Below are 20,045 nucleotides of genomic sequence, written 5' to 3'. Positions count from 1 at the left end.
TTCCGACGTCCCTCCTCCCTACCTTTTATCTTAGCCTGCTGGACAAACTTTTCTCATTCCTGAAGAAGGGCTTATGCCCGAAACGTCGATTCTCCTGTTCCCTGGATGCTGCCTGACCTGCTGCGCATTTCCAGCAACACATTTTCAGCTCTGATCTCCAGCATCTGCAGACCTCACTTTCTCCTCATAAGACCATTAAACATAGGGGCAGAAGTTAGGCCATTCAGCTCATTGAGTCTACTGTGCTATTCAGTCTCCCCGTAACCTTTGATCCCCTTGGCAATCCAGAACTTAACTATCTCTTTAAATATACTCAATGACCTGGCCTCCACAGCCTTCAGTGGCAATGAATGCCTCAAATTCGCCACTCTCTGGCTAAAACATTTCTCCATATCTCCATTCCAAAAGGGTCTTCCCTTTACTCTTAGGCTGTGTCTTCTGGTCCTCTTCTCTCCTGCCAGTGGAAACATTTTCCCAACATCCACTCTCTCCAGGCCGTTCAGTAATCTGTAGGTTTCAATCAGAACCCCCCTCATCTTTCTGAAGTCCATCGAGTATAGTCCCAGAGTCCTCAAACATTCCCCATAGGTTAAGCCTTTCATTCCCAGGACCATTCTCGTGATTCTCTTCTAGACCCACTCCAGGGCCAATACGTCTTTCCTGAGATATGGGGCTCAAAGTTGCTCACAATGCTCTAAATGTGTTCTGATTTGAGCCTATAAAGCCTCAGAAGTAAATCCGTGCTTTTAGATTCTAATCCTCTCAAGATGAATGACAACATTGCATTTGCCTTCCTAACTACTGACTCAATCTGCAAGTTTACCTTAAGAGAAACCTGAACTAGGACTCCCAAGCCCCTTTGCACTTCAGATTTCTGAATTTTCTCCCCTACTTGAAAATAATTCATGTCTCTATTCTTCCTACCAAAGTGCATGACCTCACACTTTCCCACATTGTATTTCATCTGCCACTTGTTTGCCCACTCTCCTAACCCATCTAAATCTTTGTGCATCCTCCCTGCCTCCTCAATGCTACCTGTCCCTCCACCTATCTTTAAATCATCTGCAAACTTAGCCAGAATGCCCTCAGTTCCTTCATCCAGATCATTAATGTATAAGCTTTTTGCACTAGATTACATTTTTGAGAAAGCAATCACTTCTCCTTCATTATATTACGTTTGGCCAGGTTCCATAAAATCTCACTTTCACAAATTTATCTATCCCCCTTATGTACTTTGTATGATATGATCTGCCCATACTACATGCAAAACAAAACTTTTCAGTGTACCAAGTACATATGACATTAATAAATCAAATCAAATATATACTTACCATTGAAGATATGGGGAAGTGACTAGTGAAGAAATATAAAGGGAATCTGGCATTAATACTTTCTGTTTGAGGGTGAGAAGACTGGATCTAAGACTAATGTTTTACATTTAAATGTGGCAATAGTGAGGATATAAAGACAGCACTGGCTAAAGTAATGCGTAAAAATAAGTTAAGGGATAGGTTAGTAAAGATGCAAGGGCAAACATTAAATGAGATGTTTCATAAAATTCAACAAAAATACATTCTAGGGGAAGCACACATTATCTGTGAGTACCGAGGAAGGGGAAAGATAAAGTGTGGCTCTGGATAAAGCACAGCAGCGTGACCTGCTTTGCTTTTTCCAGTGTCACACTTTATCGACTCTGACATCTCCAGCATCTGCAGTCCTCACTATCTCTAAATGAAAGATTATGAGGACAATTCGCCAAAGATTAGTGACATATCAGAATTTAAAAACAGGTTCTTTAACATATATTTACATAGGAAAGCAGTAGTTTAGTGAGCGTTAGTCATCTAGAGGATCCAGGAAATTAATAGAAAACAGGAAACTGGCGATGCATAGCACAGTAATTCCTGGACACTTATAACACAGAGGGAGGCCATTCAGCCCATATTGGCCATACTAATAAACCACGATCTGATTGTTTCCAGCTGTATGCCCATTGCCCTTCCGGCTGTGGGAATGCAAGTGAATACTTAAATGCTGCTTAAACGATATGAACATTTCTGACAGCGTCCTTTCAGGCAGTGAGTTCCAGACTCCCACCACCCTCTGGATGAAAAACATTTCTCTTTAAATCTGTTTCTCCTGGTAATTGACCACTCTACTAATGGAAATTAGTAGATACCTTCCTATCAACCCTTTCTATGCCCCTCATAAGCTTAAACACCTCTATCAGGTCCTGTCTCAACCTTCATTGCTTCAAGAGAAACGCCGTAGACAGGCAGGAGGCTGGAAGAGCACAGCAAGCCAGGCAGCATCAGGAGGTGTAAGTGTAACCCTTCTTCACTTCCTAGCTCAGACTCTCCAGAATAGGCAGCATCCTGGTAGATCTCGTCTGCAATCATATCCTTCCATATAATGTGGTGATCAGAACTGCATATAGCAAAAACCAAAAAAAACTGCAGATGCAGTAAATCTGAAACAAAAACAGAAATTGCTGTAAAAGCTCAGCAGATCAGGCAGCATCTTTGGAGAGAAATCAGAATTAACATTTTGGGTTGAGTGACCCTTCCTCAGAACTGATGGTAACTAGGAAAATGTCAGTTTATATGTAGATGGTAGGGTGGGGGCGGCGGTGAAGGAGTAAACGATGAGTGGGGATAGAGCCCAAAGAGAGAGAAGAACAGTTGGACAGACAAAGCAGTGAATAACAATCTGGCTAGGAGGGTGAATAGCTGTTAATGGGGACTGTCAGTGGCTAACAATGGGTTGTGTGATAACAAGATCTGATGTAACCTCCTTCTCTCTTTTTGGTTGCACTTCAGTCCCACGCTCCTGATCTTCGGGCACTCGATGTGGAGGGGGGAGGGCAGGTCTGAGGCCCTCCTCGTGGGTCTGCTCCTGGGCCTGGCCAAACTGACCATAAACAGGTCCAGGCTGCGGGCCGTAGAGGGGGTCGTTAGGGCCGACTGCCTGCCCCTCTTCCGCGGTCTCCACAACACCCTGGAGTTGTTCAGGGAGAGGTGGGTGCTGCAGGGAGTGGAGTGTATTATTTCCCCCTCCAACTCTATTTTGATTCAATCCCTGCCCTCCCCTTCACTGTTTGATCACGCAGCATTGCCCTTTGATGTGAAGGGCACTGCTTGTCACTGGCCACTTAGGTGTTCTCTTCCTTCCTGGTGGTGAAAATCAAATAAAGATTTGTACACCTTGTGTCTTTCGTTGTGTCTCACACCTGCACACACATAACATGAAAAAAACAAGGCCTGATATGTGGGGGTTGGTATAATGACATGGGAAAACTCAAGCCCTAAAGTCATTGAACTCAATATTGAGCCCAGAAGGCTGCAGGGTCTCCAAATGGAAAATGACGTGTGGTTCTTCCAGCTTGCACTGAGCTTCACTGGAGCACAGCAGCAAGCCTGAGACAGAGAGGTTGTCCAGGGAACAGAGTGGGGTGTTAAAGTGGGCAGGCAACTGGAAGCTCAGGGTCTTACTATTCCAGTCGTGGTCTCGTCAGAGTAGCTGCTGAGATAGTTGCGACAGTTTTTAATCTTCCAAATTCTGGAAGGGTGCAACCAGGTTGGAAAATTACAAATGTTATTTCTGATTTCCGTAAAGGAGTTAGACACAAGCAGGAAACTGTAAATCCATTAGCCTAACACCTAGCATAGGGAAAATGCTGGAATCTATTATTAAGGAGCTTAAAGTGGGGCACTTAGAAAATCTGAATGCAATCAGGCAAAGTCAGTGTGGTTTTCTGAAAGGAAAATCATGTTTGACTTATTTTTTTAGGGCACTTTTGAGGAAATTACAAGCCAGGTGAATGTATCATCAGAAGACAAGGAGCTATGGACCTGCGCTCAGGCAGTGCACACAACGTGCTGTCTGATAACTTGGGATGTATTACATCTTGTTTGGGATTCTGAGGTCTGTGGTTGTTAATTCAAAAACACAAAAATATAAATCAGCTCAGCCTATCTTGGCTATTGCACACCCTTCATCCTCAGTGTGGGGATTCTAACGCTAACAATACTGTTTTTACTTTCCTCTTTCTTCACAGCAAACTCCCAGGCTGGGCAAGGGCTGTGGTACCCCGAATATTTTATATCACAGAAAAGGCATGGAACTACTATCCTTATACCATCACAGGTAAGAAGACGTTCCAAATACTTCACTGGCTATTCAAAATCATTATTAATCATTAGAAAACGTACCAATTTACCTCCAAGAGCACTAGGAATCATAAACCTATATTCTTGACGAAGGGCTTTTGCCTGAAACATCGATTTTCCTGATCCTCGGATGCTGCCTGACCTGCTGTGCTTTTCCAGCACCACTCTAATCTTGACTCTGATCTCCAGCATCTATCACCTATCATAAACCTATACCCATCTGAACAGCTTTTATGATTATGTTTATAATTTGCATTTTCCCCCAGTGTTCATTTTGGGATACCTTTGCTTCCTGCCTGCCCTTTGGATATGAGTTGTTACTCTGGACAAGAGATAGACTGCATTCAGCTGGAAAACAAACTCCAAGAGGGGAAGGTGTTTTGGGACAGATTGATCTGGGCAGAAATGATGGGCCAAATGGCCTCCTCCTGCACCATGACACGCCTGCAATTTTTCGATATGCCATGATAAATGGCTGGTATAGGCACAAAGGGCTGAATGGCCTCTTTCTATGGCTTCAAGTGGTCAGATTTTAGCATTTGCTAAAAGCCACAAGTTCACCTGCATCAGTATTGGCGAAAGTGAGTACTTCAGATCTGGAGATTAGAGTCAAGATTAGAGTGGTGCTGGAAAAGCACAGCAGGTCAGGCAGCATCCAAGGAGCAGGAAAATCGACGTTTTGGGCAAAATTCCTTCATCGGGATTCCGCCTAGCAACCGGATTGTGAAGAAACAGATTCCCTTCAAATTTACTAAAGCTGGCAAAGGGCATAATTATAGTGACACCAACATGTCATTTCATTCATGGGATGTGGGTCTAGGCCAGCATTTACTGCCCATCCTTAATGCCCAGAGGTAATAAGAGTCAATCACCGTGCAGGTCAGGAGTAAGCTAACCTCAGTAAGGACAGCAGATTTCCTTCCCTTTATGAACCAGATGGATTTTTACAACAACTGACAGTGGTCATCATCAGACTTTTAATTCCAGACTCTTAATGAAGGTACATTCCACCATCTGTCGTAGCAGGATTCAAACCCAGGACCCCAGGGCATCAGAATCAAAGCAAAATACTGCAGATGCTGGAAACTTGCAGCAAACACACAATGCTGGAGAAAATTAGCAGGTCAGGCAGCTTCCACAAAGAAAGCAACACCTTCAATATCTTGAGTCGAGAATGGCTCCTCTTCAGAACACCTTCTCTAGCTGTGGATTCAAAATGTTAGCTCTGTTTCTCTGTCTGTCGAACCTGCTGAGTTTCTCCAGAATTCTGTCTTTGTCCCTGGAGCGTTAACCAAGTCTCTGGTTTGCTAGTCCAATGACAATACCATTGGCCATCACCTCCCCTAAGGAGCACCATATCCAACTGCCTTGGGGACCTTATCGTATGAGAGTTGAAGGTTCTGATTAGATTAGATTCCTACAGTGTGGAAACAGGCCCTTCAGCCCAACAAGTCCACACCGACCCTCCGAAGAGTAACCCACCTCACTCTGACTAATGCACCTAACAACTATGGACAACTTAGCATGGCCAATTCACCTGACCTGCACATCTTTGGACTGTGGGAGGAAACCAGGGCACCTGGAGGAAACCCACACAGACATGGGGAGAACGCCACACAGACAGTCACCCAAGGCTGGAATTGAACCTGGGACCTTGGCGCTGTGAGGCAGCAGTGCTAACCACTGAGCCACCGTGCCATTCTTTCAGTGCAGTCTTTGCGGAGCTACCAGTTTTTAATTCTGCTGATGATTGATTGAAAGGAACACACCTCCTTTGTGCTGATCAGGGATCATGCTTGGAACGGTATCAAATTCTCAAGCATTTCTCGCAAGCTAAATGCCACGAAATTTGATTAGCAGACTTTATTTTGAGTCGCGGGTTTGTTTTCCTTTTTAGCTTGTACTACAGTCGACACTGAAGTGTGAGGTACAGTTCCACGCTGAATCAAAACTGGAAAATATGATGCTGTTCTTTCTCAGGACCTTGCTACTAGGCAACCACTCTTTGTTCTTGATTCGTAAAAGACTGCAAAGTCCTTTAGGTGCAGGATGAACTCACTTAAACCCACTTGTTCAAGCATTTTCAAATCAGTTTATATATTAGACATGTTGATTGAAATTGCCTTCTTGGGTAACTTTTGGAGGTGACGTCACCTTGAGATCATTTTAATTATTTATTGTTCCTTTTTTTTCCCCTCTTCTCTCCCTGTTCGTTGCCTCTGTTCCATTCTGTGCAACTAGAATACACTGTAAGTACTTTCATGTTTCATATTCTGTACATGAATAAGTAATATCGTGCGTAATGTCAAAATGGGTAAAAAAATGTCTGTAAAAGGGAACTGCTCTACACTGTTACACTGCCCTGCTAATGGATGGCACCACTGTTTACCTGCAGCTCTCCTGAATAAATTATCCAAGTTTGAACACACTTGTATAATTTAGCACGAGATACCTGTCTGTGTTAAATATGTCAGTGTCCCCCATACCTGTCTTTAGAACAGTCACTAATTCAGGAGTTTTTGAAGTGATGTACAGTATGATGAGGGATTTGGGGCAGGTAAATCAGGAGAATTATTTTGACTGGAATCAGGGTTGGTGACCGTGTGATGTTGGTTTTAATATAAAGAACCAGAGATGAGGTGAAGGGACAAACCTTTCATGCTGTGAGCTGGATCGTAGCGCTTAAGTGGCCAGTGGAAGCGGATTCAATACTCAGTGTCAAAACAAGAGTGGGAGAAATACTTGAAAAGAACTTTGCAGGGAAGAGCAGAGAGTGGAGCTTATTGGAAAAGCGTCAAAGAGCAATTCGGGTATCTCATATATGCTGGACTTGGGAGCTGTATTTTTCTGTGATATCACTGTCTGATTATTATAACAGCTCCCATGTCGTTGGTTTGTTGTCATGCTGTTCATGCAGTCACCATTAACCAGTTAGACAATCTGTTTTCAAACCTAGAAACTCAAACCTACTACAACTACTGACAACTGGCTCCAAAGTAGAAAGAGGTAAGGGGAGTAAAACAGTTCACTCAGCATTTCCCAAGACTTTACCTACTCACTAGTTCTTCAGATCCTGTTGACTTATTCCCCTCTCCGTCTCCTACTCCCACCTTCTGTGTCTAAAACTACCACTCACCTCCACCATCTCTTGTAAGTTCCTCTCCAAGGCACACACCATCCTGACTCAGGACTATATCACTGTCCTGTCATTGTTGGGTCAAAACCCTGGAACCTCTTCCCTATCAGTATTGTGGGTGTAACTACATCTCATGGACTGCAGCATTTTCCACAACTGGCACTGCTTCATGAGGACATTTAGAGTTGGTCAAAAATGTTGGCTTTGACAGTGATGCCTTTGTCCTGCAAACAAGCTTTTAAAAAAAATCCTGATTGCTCAATTGTGCAACGAGTTGGGATGTCATGTTGAGGTTGTTTCTGATGTTGGTGATGTCTCTTCTAGAGTTGAGAGTGTGGTGCTGGAAAATCACAGCAGGCCAGGCAGCATCCAAGGAGCAGGAGAATCGACGTTTCGGGCATAAGAGCTTCATCCTGATGAGGGGCTAATGCCTGAAACGTCGATTCTCCTGCACCTCAGATGCTGCCTGACCTGCTGTGCTTTACCATCACCACACACTCAACTCTGATCTCCAGCATCTGCAGTCCTCACTTTCTCCTAGATCTCTTGTGGAGTACTGTGTGCAGTTCTGATCAATCTGTTAGAGGAAGGATATTTCTAAACTGGAGAGGGTTCAGAAAAGATTTGGAGGCTCCGAAAAAATGGAGGGTTTGATATATAGAAATAGGCTGGGACTATTTTCACTGGAGTGTAAGAGGTTGAGGGGCGACCTTATTGAGGTTTATAAAATCATGAGGGGCATAGAAAAGGTGAATGACAAAGATTTGTTCCCTAGGGTGGGGGAGTTCAAAACTAAGGGACATATATTAAGATGAGAGGAGAAAGATTTAAAAAGGATATGAGAGGCTACTTATTTCCACAGGGAGTGCTTCATATGTGGAATAAACTGCCAGAGTAGTGGATGCAGGTACGGTTACAACATTTAAAAGACATTTAGGTAAGTGCATGACTAAGAACTGTTGGAGGGATATGGGTCAGGAGCAGTCAGATGGGACTAATTTAGTTTGGAATTATGGTTGGCAATGACTGGTTGGACTGAAGTGTCTGTTTCCGTGCTATATGACTCTATAACTGGCTAAAACTCCCTGATACAATGAACGGAAGCAGCAGAAGATACCCTTTTCTCTTGCTGAGAACACAAATAAATCTTCCACAGTTAATACCACATTAGGTTAAGACACAAGTTAAAAAATACCCAGTCTCTATAATTAGATCAATATCTTTCTCAGTTATTATGACTAAAAAGACTTACAGTAAAGAGTGTATGTCGAAGCAATAAATAACTGACATTGAACTTGCATAGAGGAAATCATTTTGAGCAGAAAACTTTATTTTAAAAATAATCTCCTCAGCTTCTCATCAGTTCTTAACATAGCTTTTAGAACTTCCTGATGAAGTGTTACGATGGGATTTTCGGAACATTTATACCATATTAAGACATGTTGGGCTAAAAAGACCTGGCTTACTATAAATCCTCAATTTAAGTCACCCACTTAGCATTATTTCATTTTAAAGCTGTTTTACCTCTAATGCTTTTTCCCTCATATTACATTGGCATTTCTAGTTTGCCACAACCCTATTCCATTTGCTATGGATCCAAATTGGTGGGCATTGTGCAAAGGTTGTGTGGCCTTAACTACATTTACGCCAGGGAAAGTGCGACTTGACCTTTGAACTTCTGACCCAGAATCTGGGACACTACCACAGGACCCCTCACCCTTCTACTACTCTACCTTCTCCCTAATCCCCCTCGAACCTTGAAGCTGCTTTTCCCTGCCTTGCTTCCAATCCCCTGGCTTTGGTTCTCTCAGGCATTGCCTCCCTCTGACTTTGCCTCCAGTATTTCCCCGCAACCGGCCTTGCCTCATTCTGACCTTGTCTCGCCAATGCTAATGCCCTCTGTCCTTTCTTTAGGCTTCTCCCCATTGATGCCCCTCCCTTGTCCTGGCTGCCATTCTGAACTCATGCAGAAGTGCCTCATCTAGTGGCAGAAGTTGGTCAATGCAGTCCAATGTACTCTGACTAACTGTGACTCAATGGAGCCTGGTCAGTCTAAAAGGATAGACAGATGCAGTTTTTAAAATACTTTCTAAAACATTGTGTGTGGGAAATACTATATTGTATTACTATTGTATATCTTATGTTGCAAGTTATTTCAGCCAGGATTGCAGAGTGCTGGACATGTATAGGACACTTATTTTCTTACAGGCAAAAAAATGTCTGAAGGAACCTAACTCTAGCCTTATCATTATTTCTTATGAGAACCTATGATTCACTTAAAATCATTTTAGTTCAAGTCACAATTTTCCATAACTTTCGCGAGGACTTGCTAGAATTGAAAACAACTCCATTATCCAAATGTGCCCTGGTCAATGTGACTAATTTTGAAATGGAATCCCTCAGCCATGCATCAGGGACAATTTTGAAATGTTCAATAGAACTAGTGCCTGTTCTAAGGAAATATGAATGGGTGAGGGGTCTTGTGGTAGTGTCCTAGACTCTGGGTCAGAGGTTCAAGGTTAAGACACTCCTTCCAAGGAGATAATGTAATTAAGGAGACACAACCTTCGCTCAGTGCCCACCAATTTGGATCCAAAAGAAATGAAATTGATTTGTAATGTCTTCGTCATCGAAAATTACAAGATTCTAAGCAAGGTTGACATGTTGCTGGCTGAGAGGATGTTTCCACATGTGGTGATCGTGTTGAGTAGTTTCATTGGTAAGTGGCTGTGACTATTTTGCTATAATATGATCATAGACTGCTTACCATAAAATGCTAATGTCGTGGGTCAGTCTACTCACTAGACTGGTAACTGATTCCACTGGGTGGTGTTGTAAGATTAGTAAGTTAGTTCTATCATCTTCTTGGAAAATGGGAGCCACGTTGTTTGCAGCACTGAATCTCTCCCATACAAAGTGCAGCAACCCACAATTCTCATCTCTTTAAACCCTCAAGTTGAATCCATCATTAAGGAGTTGCTTTTCACTGTGAATCCCTATTGTCTGCTGTTTGGGTTAAATGTGCTGCATTTAAGTCACTTATTAATCCTACTTTCACACTATGACCAGCTGCAGAGTATGTGTTCGCTGTGTTTATCGAGTACAAACCTGCCCACTTGTTCTATACTTTGAACTTATCATCTCTTTCAGCATTATTAGAGCTATGAACTGCCCCATTTTGAAGAGATTAAGCTTTGACAGCGAGCCTAAGTAAATCTGAAGAACTGAAAGGCTTTCTATAGGTATGTTAGGAATAAAAGAATGACTAGGGTAGGAATAGGTCTATGTTCTATGAAATCCCGAAGGATGCTATTACTGAAATCTGATACTGATCGAATTGTTACACAAAGAAACCCATCTTGTTCATGGGATTGGAGGTGGTTTTCAATTAAACCAGGGATTTCCAACACAAGATTCAGTTAGAAACCTTGTAATAATGTCAATTGTCACAAACAGTTGTAGTCATTTAAGAATATTGAATATTTGTGAGAAAGTATAGTGTCCAGTGTTTAAACCTTTTCTTCCCAATTGCATTTTCCAATGTACTTTATTTTTTGTTGTAATCCACTTCTTCACAGATAAAGAGTCTTTATCACGGTGTATTAATTGGGAGTAGGAGGTTAATCTATTTAAGGAGATTGGGTACTTTCTCATTTGTGAAACTGATGCCACATTGACACAATGTTAATTGGATAGGGTTTACTGCTTACTTTCAGTGGGATAATTATCTTCATTTCACTCTGTCTTGTGGTGTGGGCTTCCGCTGAACAGAGGTGGTTACAAGAGGCAGCCCACATTAAACAGCCCTGATGGTAGCTGGGGCAGTGAACAGGCACCTGGCACTTGGACTGTTGGTGCTGATCTGGTGGATCATAGGTTGTCTACAGTGTTTCTATACAGTCAGCTCATGGCAAGGTCAGTGATGCAGTCACTTAAGGTGTACCTAGTTATAAACGAGCTCAGAACATTGATCCCAAATTTAAAGGGAAGATCTTGCACGTTTGCAGGATGTTGCACATTTGATCTCAGCCTGAAACCTCCAGTGTGTCATTCAATATCATTCGCTGCTGTGCTGGTACTAATTGGAAACGCTCCCTTCATTAAATCTCCAACACCTGATCTGATGAAGAATTGAATGCTTATTTGAGAGAGTGTGCAGCGACAGAAGCCTGTTCAAGCAGTAGCAGCAATAGTATGGTCTTCATTAAGGACCTTGGCTAGGTCCTATCAAGTAAGCTTTATTCCAGCCCTTTCCCTGCTTTCGTTACTCCATCTTTCAGGGCAGGAAGAAGCACAGATCATTAACCCTTTTATCCCAGTTTGATGTTACTTTATTCATTTAAATGTAAAAGAAAGCACAAGTACAGTTAGTCACTGTCATTGAGAATCCACTGAGTCTGAGTCTGGATGTAGATCCTTTCTGACCACAGTGCATTATAAATGTGTTTAGGGAGCTAATCTGACAGGATCACAAGAACTCTACTGACAGTGAAAGTCTTTTTCCTAGGATGATGAAGTCAGCTTGTACTAGGGGTCATAACTACAAATTGAGGGGTAATAGCTTTAAGAGATGTCAGAGGCAGGTTCTCTACTCAGAGAGTGATAAGGGCATGGAATGCCCTACCTGCTAATGTAGTTAACTCAGTCACATTAGGAAGATTTAAACAATCCTTGAATAAGCACATGGATGATTTTGGGATAGTGTAGGGGGACGAGCTGAGAATCGTTCACAGGTTGGCACAACATTGAGGGCCGAAGGGCCTGTTCTGCACTGTATTGTTCTATGTTCTATGTTCCAAGTTTAGAAAGAACAAACCAGAAACTTGCTCAGTGAGTAATGGAGAGGCAGTGGTGTATTGGTTACATCACTGGGCTGTCAACGCAGATCCCTACGCTAATGTACTGGGGACATCGGCTTGATTCCCATCATGACAGATGGTGAAATTTGAATTCAATTTTTATTTTTTTAAAAAAAGCCTGCACATCCCTGGACACTGTGAGCAATATAGCATGGCCAATCCACCTGCAAATCTTTGTACTGTGGGAGGAAACTGAAGCTCGCAACTGTAACCCACAGAGAGAATGTGCAAACTCCACACAGACAGTTGCCCTAGGCTGGAATCGAACCCAGGTGTGTAGTGCTGTTAGGCAGCAGTGCTAACCACTGAGCCACTACACCACCCCAAGGATCAGTCATTTGGTTGTTGGCAGGTGAAAGGCCTTTGTCGTTGATAACTGATCACTAGTCCATTGACCAATCCTTTTCTTACCAACCAAAACTCCATCTGTACACAACCCCTCAACTTCAGTTTGTCTGCAAACACTTCTGTAACCCACAGCTGTATGAACCATGCTCGCTTGAGTATCTCACTTTCCAACCATGCAACAACCCTTGGCTTTTAAACAGTTCTTTTGTCATTGCAATTCATAATTAAAAAACACAAAATAAAAGTACACGGTCTTTACACAAGAGCACGGTAAAGAGTTCTAGGTCATCTAAAATTTAAAGTCTGTTTTGCCTCAGATATCCCATGTAGTTTATTGATTTTTCAATTATAGATTTCTAAAAAAAGAAACAAATCATCAAAAGCAAAAATAATCCCTTAATATAGGGCAGAAATATCTCCAAAATTGAGTTTAGGATTTTGCTAGCTTGTCAAGTTAATATTCAGTTCAGTTGGCAGTTGCGTTATGATTTGGATACTTGATCTCTTGAATAAGAATCCTCTGTTGAAAGTGTGTTTGGTACGTTAGGTATATTCCCTGAATAACATGCTGCCTATTTGATTGACTTGATTTGATTAATTATTGTCACATGTACCTCGGCACAGTGAAAAGTTTTGTTTTGCATCCAGTGCAGGGAGATCATACCATACAAAGTGCTTTAGAGTAATAGAACAGATGGAGGAATACAATGTTACAGCTGCAGAGAAGGTGCGCAAAGAGCAGGGTTGACATTAAGTTTAAAATTTGAGAGGTCCGTTCAGAAGTCTAATAACAGTGGGGAAGAAGCTGTTCTTTAATCTATTGGTATGTGTCTTTAGGCTTTTGCACGTTCTGCCTGTCAGAAGAGGTCAGAAGAGATTAAAACTGGGTTGGTTATAGTTATCATTTAGTCCAGTTGCTGAGTATTCTCAGTCTTTTAGAAACAAATGGCTGCTTCCCTCCCACTCACCTACCCTCTTGTCCACTGATATGTAAAAGATGACTTGTTAGCGGTCTGAAATAGGTGCCATGTCGATCAGTCAAGAATGAAAAGTCTATGATTCCACAAATAGTGAAGTGCTAGTAGGCAGGAGCTATCTTCTCTCCTGTTGTTCTCCATAATACTTCATCTCAGATACACGCAGGATGCTGCCAGACTTGGACTTAGACCTGAATTGAAAGAAAGAATAATTTCCATTTGTATAGCAATTGCCACAGCCACAGGACATTCCAAAGTACTTTATAGTCATTGAAGTACCTTACTGAAGTCTAGTCATTGTTATCCTGTAGGGCACCTGATTTGCACATGGGAAGCTCAAAACCAGCAGCATCCATAATAGCTGGATCATCAATTTGAATGCATTTTGGTTGAGGGAAAGACATTGGCCAGAATGCTGGGGAAACATCCCCATTCCTCCTGCTGTCGGATCTTTAACATGTGCCAGACAGGGTAGACACGTCCACAGTTTAACCAACTGTTTATGCTGCCTCAGTGCTTCCTTTAGTGTTTTGTTTTAAGCCAGAATACTGACGCTGAGGCCTCCTGAGCTTTAATGTTAACAAACATCTGTTTGAAATAAAAGCTCTCTGGTTCGACAAAGTTCTTAACATTGTTGTGTAGGTGGCAGTGAATGACGACAGGGTGAATGTTCACCATCAGACCCACACAGTCTCAATCTTAGCCCAGCCTTCTGCAGAGATCCTGGATGAAGGCCAGGCACAGCGTGACAGGCAAGGGGTAGAGGTAAATTCAGGAACGGATCACCTCCAGGATCTTGCAGCCCCTCACCCCCTTTCCCCCCCCCCTCCACCCCCCCAGCTTGCCAGGTGAGGCATGAACACTCCAACCCTTAACTCGAGTCAAAGCTCTCTCCACTGAGAGAAGGAAACCAGCTGTAGAGGAAATGGGGGATTAGAAATAACGATATAGCATATAGTCATTTGAGATGTGTGAGCAGTTCTTTCACCTTGGGTGGAGTGTGCTGTAAACTGTAAATAGGCTCCCTCCAAATGTCTCCTCCATGGACAGCAGTGGCCTTTATTAATTCAGGCAAGTGGGTGTCACTGGCTGGGCCAGCATTCTTTATCTGGCCCCGGCTACTCTTGACAAGAGCTCCAGATCAGTTTTTTTTTAAAAATTCACTCACAGGATATGGCCAGGCCAGGATTTATTGTCCATCCCTCAGTGGCTAGAGGACAGTTAAGAGTCAGCCACATTGCTGTGGGTCTGGAGTCACATGTAGACCAGACTCAGTAAGGATGGCAGATTTCTTTCACCGGTTGGTGAACCAAATGGATTTCTTCCAACAATTGACAATGGCTTCGTGGTTCATCGTTGGACCCTTAAATCGAGATTCTTTATTGAACTCCGATTCCAGCATCTGCCATGGTGGGATTTCAACCCAGGTCCCCAGAACATTAACTGAGTTCCTGGGATTAATAGGAGAAAGTGAAGACTGCAGATGCTGAAGAGTCAGAGTTGAAAAGGGTGGCGCTGGAAAAGCACAGCAGGTTGGGGAGCATCCGGGAGCAGGAAAGTTGACGTTTCGGGCTTAAGCCCTTTGTCAGGATGCCCTGATGAAGGGTTTATGCCAAAACGTCGACTCTCCTGCTCCTCGGATGTTGCTTGACCTGCTGTGCTTTTCCAGCGCCACCCTTTTCAACTCTGGGATTAATTGTCTACCGATGAGATCACTTGGGGCTTCCCTTCCATTCATTGACTGCAAAGCATTTTGGGATAGCCCCGTGATACAAAAGGAGCTATATAAATGAAGGGCAGCTGAGGTAAAATGAATGGAAATTTCCCTGAGGATAAACGATTGGGCAGCCAGCTCAAGAAAACTGGCTGAACCTCGACGGGTTTAACTGTGTTCTCTCAACCCACTTAGCGGTGTGTGCGGCCCAGGAAAGGTTTAAGAATCGTTTTGCTGAACTTGAGTGTTGTGGAAGATAAGAATGTTGCCCAATCACCTGAATCACAGCTATCAGAATAGTTCCTGAAGTTTTATTCAAGACTGTGTGTAAAACGTCTACAATTTCCATTTAGACATGATCCAGGCACCGTTAGTGGTGGTGACTGAAGCATAGTGAGAAGCTGACTTAAGTAGACTTCAAGGGCTACCTTCGGAGGATGGTTACATAAAGTTTGTGCTGCCTTAAATAGACAAGGTTTAAGAAGTGAACTGATTTGAAGTGCTTCATTTGGTTCAAGGACTTGTCTGGACTTGGAGAGAGAGAAATAGTTTCCGTTGATGGCAGAATCCAGCGCAAGGGGCTTGGCTTTAAAATTAGAACTAAATTGTTCATGTGTCACATCAGGAAGCATCTCTTCACAGGAAGTATAATAGAAATCTGGAACACTCTGCCCAAAATGCAGTTGAATACAAGTCAATGGTAAATTACAGAATGGAGATTGATTTGGTTTGTTATTAATGAAACATATTAATCAAGCATATTAATTAAAGATATGGATTTGAGTTGGATAGATGAGAGTAACAGTCAACCATGATTTAGCAGAGTAACAGAAGCAGCTTGAGGTTTGGACAGCCTCCTGTTTTTCCTATAAATATCAAGCAAAAAATTAAGAATTAAAGTCTCCATAGTCTGGTAGGGCTGCTCTTTCATTGGAGAGAGATGATGGTGGTGCTTTAACCTGAGGGTCTGCATGCCTCAGGTGAGGGGAAAGATTGAGAAGGAGAGCCCTCCATGATAACTCAGCTGGTGCAGGATTTTTTTTTAATTTCAAAAATATACTTTATTTATAAAATATCTTTTTGTACATAGTTGCTGAAGCAGTTCGGTTCTGTACAATACCATGTGAAGAAAAAAAAACAGATATTGGAGTTATCCAGCAAACGAAACAAAGGCATTTCTTACTTGTACAAAATAATATTTGAGGCGTCACCGAGCTGATAACTGAACAGACCCCTATTAATTTCAGCAGAAAGACCTTAGGCTGTGGTCTTTCCCCACTGTGCCTTGGCGGTAGCTGCCTCAAGCCCTAGTGCGTCCCTCAGCACGTAGTCCTGGAGCTTGGAATGTGCCAGGCTGCAACACTCAATCAAGGTCAACTCCTTCAACTGGAAGACCAACATGTTTCAGGCAGACCAAAGAGCATCTTTCACTGAGTTGATGATTCTCCAGGCACGGTCAGGATTTGAACCCACACTGTCAGCGTTATTAGGTTGCAAACTGGCCATCTAGCTGTATTGTTTAGGTGTAAACAATACCCTTTAGGAGGTTAAGCTTGTTCTTAGTTTTGAGTAAAAAATTATTATTTTTTTGTCTGAGCCAGTCAATTTGCTGCTGTTACGGGAGTGATTCTCGTGAACCTTGAAATTAAAAAAAAGTGTTTCAATCTTCAATAATAACACCTCGCGTCTTGATGAATTTGTTAACCTCCTGCCCAAGCCAATCCTTTAATGTGTAAAGATTAATGGAGAACTTGCTCATTGACTCTGGATGTATTTTCACAAGAGACATGTGAAGGGTCTGTGCTTGTGTCTTATTTACTTATTTACCCAACTAAAGCAACACATCAGTGTCACCAGAACACAAAATAACCCTGCTATAATGGATATTGGGACCCAATCTTTGCCACCATGTTTAATAGCTACTGCAATAGCAGAGCGACATCAGAACACGCAATATTTCTCTGGGCAAAATACCAGGTAGAAGTAGACATGGCTACATTATAATTATAGCTGGTTTCAACTGGCATTTTCTTTCCACCAAGTGGTACTTGTGTCCCTGAGCCACAACTCAACATGGTTCTTTAATCGAATGTGTACATGGGAGATTTACCAGCCCAGTTTATTTTGTTTCAGTCTATTGCCTTGACAGAATTGAAAGAAGCATTAAAAGACTCTTTTGTCAAATCCACTCATGAACTCATCATTAGAAACCAAAAAACAACAAGCTTTATCGCCTTCTCAAAAGGTGTTAAAATATTTGGTGTGAAAATGCTTTGGTTAGCAACAGTGAATAACGTGTGAAGGAGCGAGCTTCCTTACTGAATTGCTGGCTCAAAGTTATCGTACCATATTCAAGTTGGTTTCAGAATAAATTAGTGCTCTGATGAACGGCCAGATCCCTTTCTTCCGTTGCAGGATTATCTTCATCACGTGTGAGTGAAAACCAAAGATAATTGAACCGTTCCCACATGATCAAAAGCAGCCAGTTGCTTCAGGGTGTGAGAACTAACCCCCAAATGTGATTTGACCCAGGTACATCAGAGCATGGGAAAACTTAAATTAATTTCTGTCTTTATGACCCTGCCTCACCTCAACACATACCCTTCAATCTTTCAAATCAATTTTGGTCAATTCAGAATCAAAATAGTATCTATTAAAGGATGCAAAACAAATGCCAAATGGGAAACAAGTTCATAATGTGAGTCACACAGACAGTGAGTAATGGCTGACTGTCTCTCCAGTCCATTGTGGTGAATGTAGGTCATAGAATCCCTACTGGGGGGAAGCCAGCTATTTGGTCCATCAAGTCCACACCAACTCTCTAAAGAACATCCCATCTAGACCCATCCCATCCCCGTAACGCTGCATTTCCCATGGCTAATCCACCCACCCTGAACATCCCTGGGCAATTTAGCACAGCAGTCCACCTAACCTGTACATCTTTGGACCATGGGAGAAAGCCAGAGCACCTGGAGGAAGCCCACGCAGACACATGGAGAATGTGCAAACTCCACACAGACAGTCACCCGAGGCAGGAATCAAACCTGGGTCCCTAGCATTGTGAGGCACCAGTGCTAACCACTGAGCCACCATGCTGCCCGAAATGAATGTGACCAGCTGGTACTGAGTGCTTGACAATTGTTTTCTAACTGTGGTGCAGTGAATGACGTGATCTGAGATCAAAAGCCTTTAAAAGTAGTAAGTTGAAAGTGAAGATCACTCCAATGTCTCAGTACTCACTGGAGCTTGAAAATTAAATACTCTTCGAAAATTCAGTGGTGACAACTGAGAGATTGTGCTCAGCAATTTCTCGATCTCATACTTGCCCTTTTCTTCCAATGTTCGGGCTTGCAGTTTTCTTGAAGGAAACCATTAATGTATTAATGCAAAAAGTTTCTCTTTGCAACAGAGAAAATATTGAAGTCAAATAGAGAAAAGACCTTAGACTAAACTTGATCAGTTGAGTCAATGACCTGAAGCACGGCAAATGGAGTTTAATTTGCATAAATGTGAGGTACTGCATTTTGAGAAAAACAGACAAGGGCAGCACTTAGACAATTAAAAGTAGGGCCCTGGGTAGTGTTGTAGAACAGGGAGACCAAGGGCATCAGGTACATAATTCTTTGAAATTTGCATCAGATGTAGACAAGGTGGTTAAGAAGACATTTAGCACACTTCATTGCTCAGACCTTTGAGTATAGGAGTTATGTTGAGTTAGTATAGGATAGTGGCGAGGCCTATTCTGGAGTACTGTGTCCAGCTCAGCTCACCCTGTTAAAGGAAGGATATCATTAAGCAGAAGAGGGTTCAGAAGAGATTGACCAGGATGTTGCCAGGAATGGAGGGTTTGAGTTATAAGGAGAGACTGGATAGGCTGGGACTTTTTTCAATGTGTGTAGGAGTTTGACCTTAGAGGGGTTTATAAAATCATGAGGGAATCACATAAGGTGAATGGCAGGTGTCTTTACCCAGTGGTGGGGGATTTCAAGATGAAGGGGTACATTTTTAAGGTGAGAGGAGAAAGATTTAAGAAAGACATGAGGGATTTCTTTTTACATAGACAGTGGTTCGTGTGTGGAATGAACTTCCAAAGAAAGTGGTGGGTACGGGTACAGTTACAATATTTAAAACAAATTTGGGTAAGTACATGAATAAGAAATGTTTGGAGGGATGTGGGCCAAGTGTAGGCGGGTGGGACAGTTTAGTTTGGGATTATGGTCGGCATGGACTGGTTGGACCGAAAGGTCTGTTTCCACGCTGTATGACCCTAAACCCTCTAAGCCAAGGAGGGATTTAGTTTTGGTCTTCCTGATCTCAAGTAATGGCAGGGAATGTTAAAGTTGTTTTTAGTTTAACAATGTCTGCGGTCAGCTCCTAACTCAGCATTTCCTGCTCACACATTTCTCCTGCACTCACTGGTCTACATTGGCTCTTGGAGCAGGAACACCCTTGAATTTAAAATTCTCGTCCACGTTTAAATCCCTCTACTGCTGTAATTTCCTCCAGTCCTGGGACACGCTGAGATCTCTCTGCTCTTCCAAGTCTGGTAGATTTGTGCAAACCCTGGCTGCCATCACTCTGTCATTATCAGCAGTGACTTCAATTGCCAAAGCTTTAAGTTGTAGGATCCACTCTGTAAACCTCTCCATCTCCATACCTCATTCCCCTCCACAAAGACACCTCTTAAAAATGACCACTTTGACCAAATGTTTAGCTCCTGTTCTAGCGCCCCTATCCCATGTGGCTGTGTCCATGTTTTCTTCAACTCTGTTCCTGCAAAGTTCTGTGGAATGTTTTCCAATGTCAAAGACACTGGATAACTCCAAATTGTTGATGGAAGGA

General features: G+C 42.6%; 1 protein-coding gene across 4 annotated transcripts in view; it reads left to right on the top strand.

Annotated features, from left to right (window-relative positions):
- Positions 1-20,045, top strand: part of LOC122560829 (cytoplasmic phosphatidylinositol transfer protein 1-like) — a 204,701-nt gene that overhangs the window by 113,952 nt on the left and 70,704 nt on the right. For all 4 annotated transcript variants that reach the window (XM_043711974.1, XM_043711972.1, XM_043711973.1 and 1 more), the window contains exons 4-5: positions 4,058-4,146; positions 6,411-6,418. In XM_043711974.1, the coding sequence (XP_043567909.1) occupies positions 4,058-4,146; positions 6,411-6,418 (97 nt within the window). The remainder of the gene's footprint in view (positions 1-4,057; positions 4,147-6,410; positions 6,419-20,045) is intronic.

The sequence above is a fragment of the Chiloscyllium plagiosum genome, chromosome 21 (assembly GCF_004010195.1).
Source record: "Chiloscyllium plagiosum isolate BGI_BamShark_2017 chromosome 21, ASM401019v2, whole genome shotgun sequence".
NCBI classification, from domain to species: domain Eukaryota; kingdom Metazoa; phylum Chordata; class Chondrichthyes; order Orectolobiformes; family Hemiscylliidae; genus Chiloscyllium; species Chiloscyllium plagiosum.
Note: the sequence above shows the minus strand (reverse complement) of the source record. Positions and strands in the feature narration are given on the sequence as shown.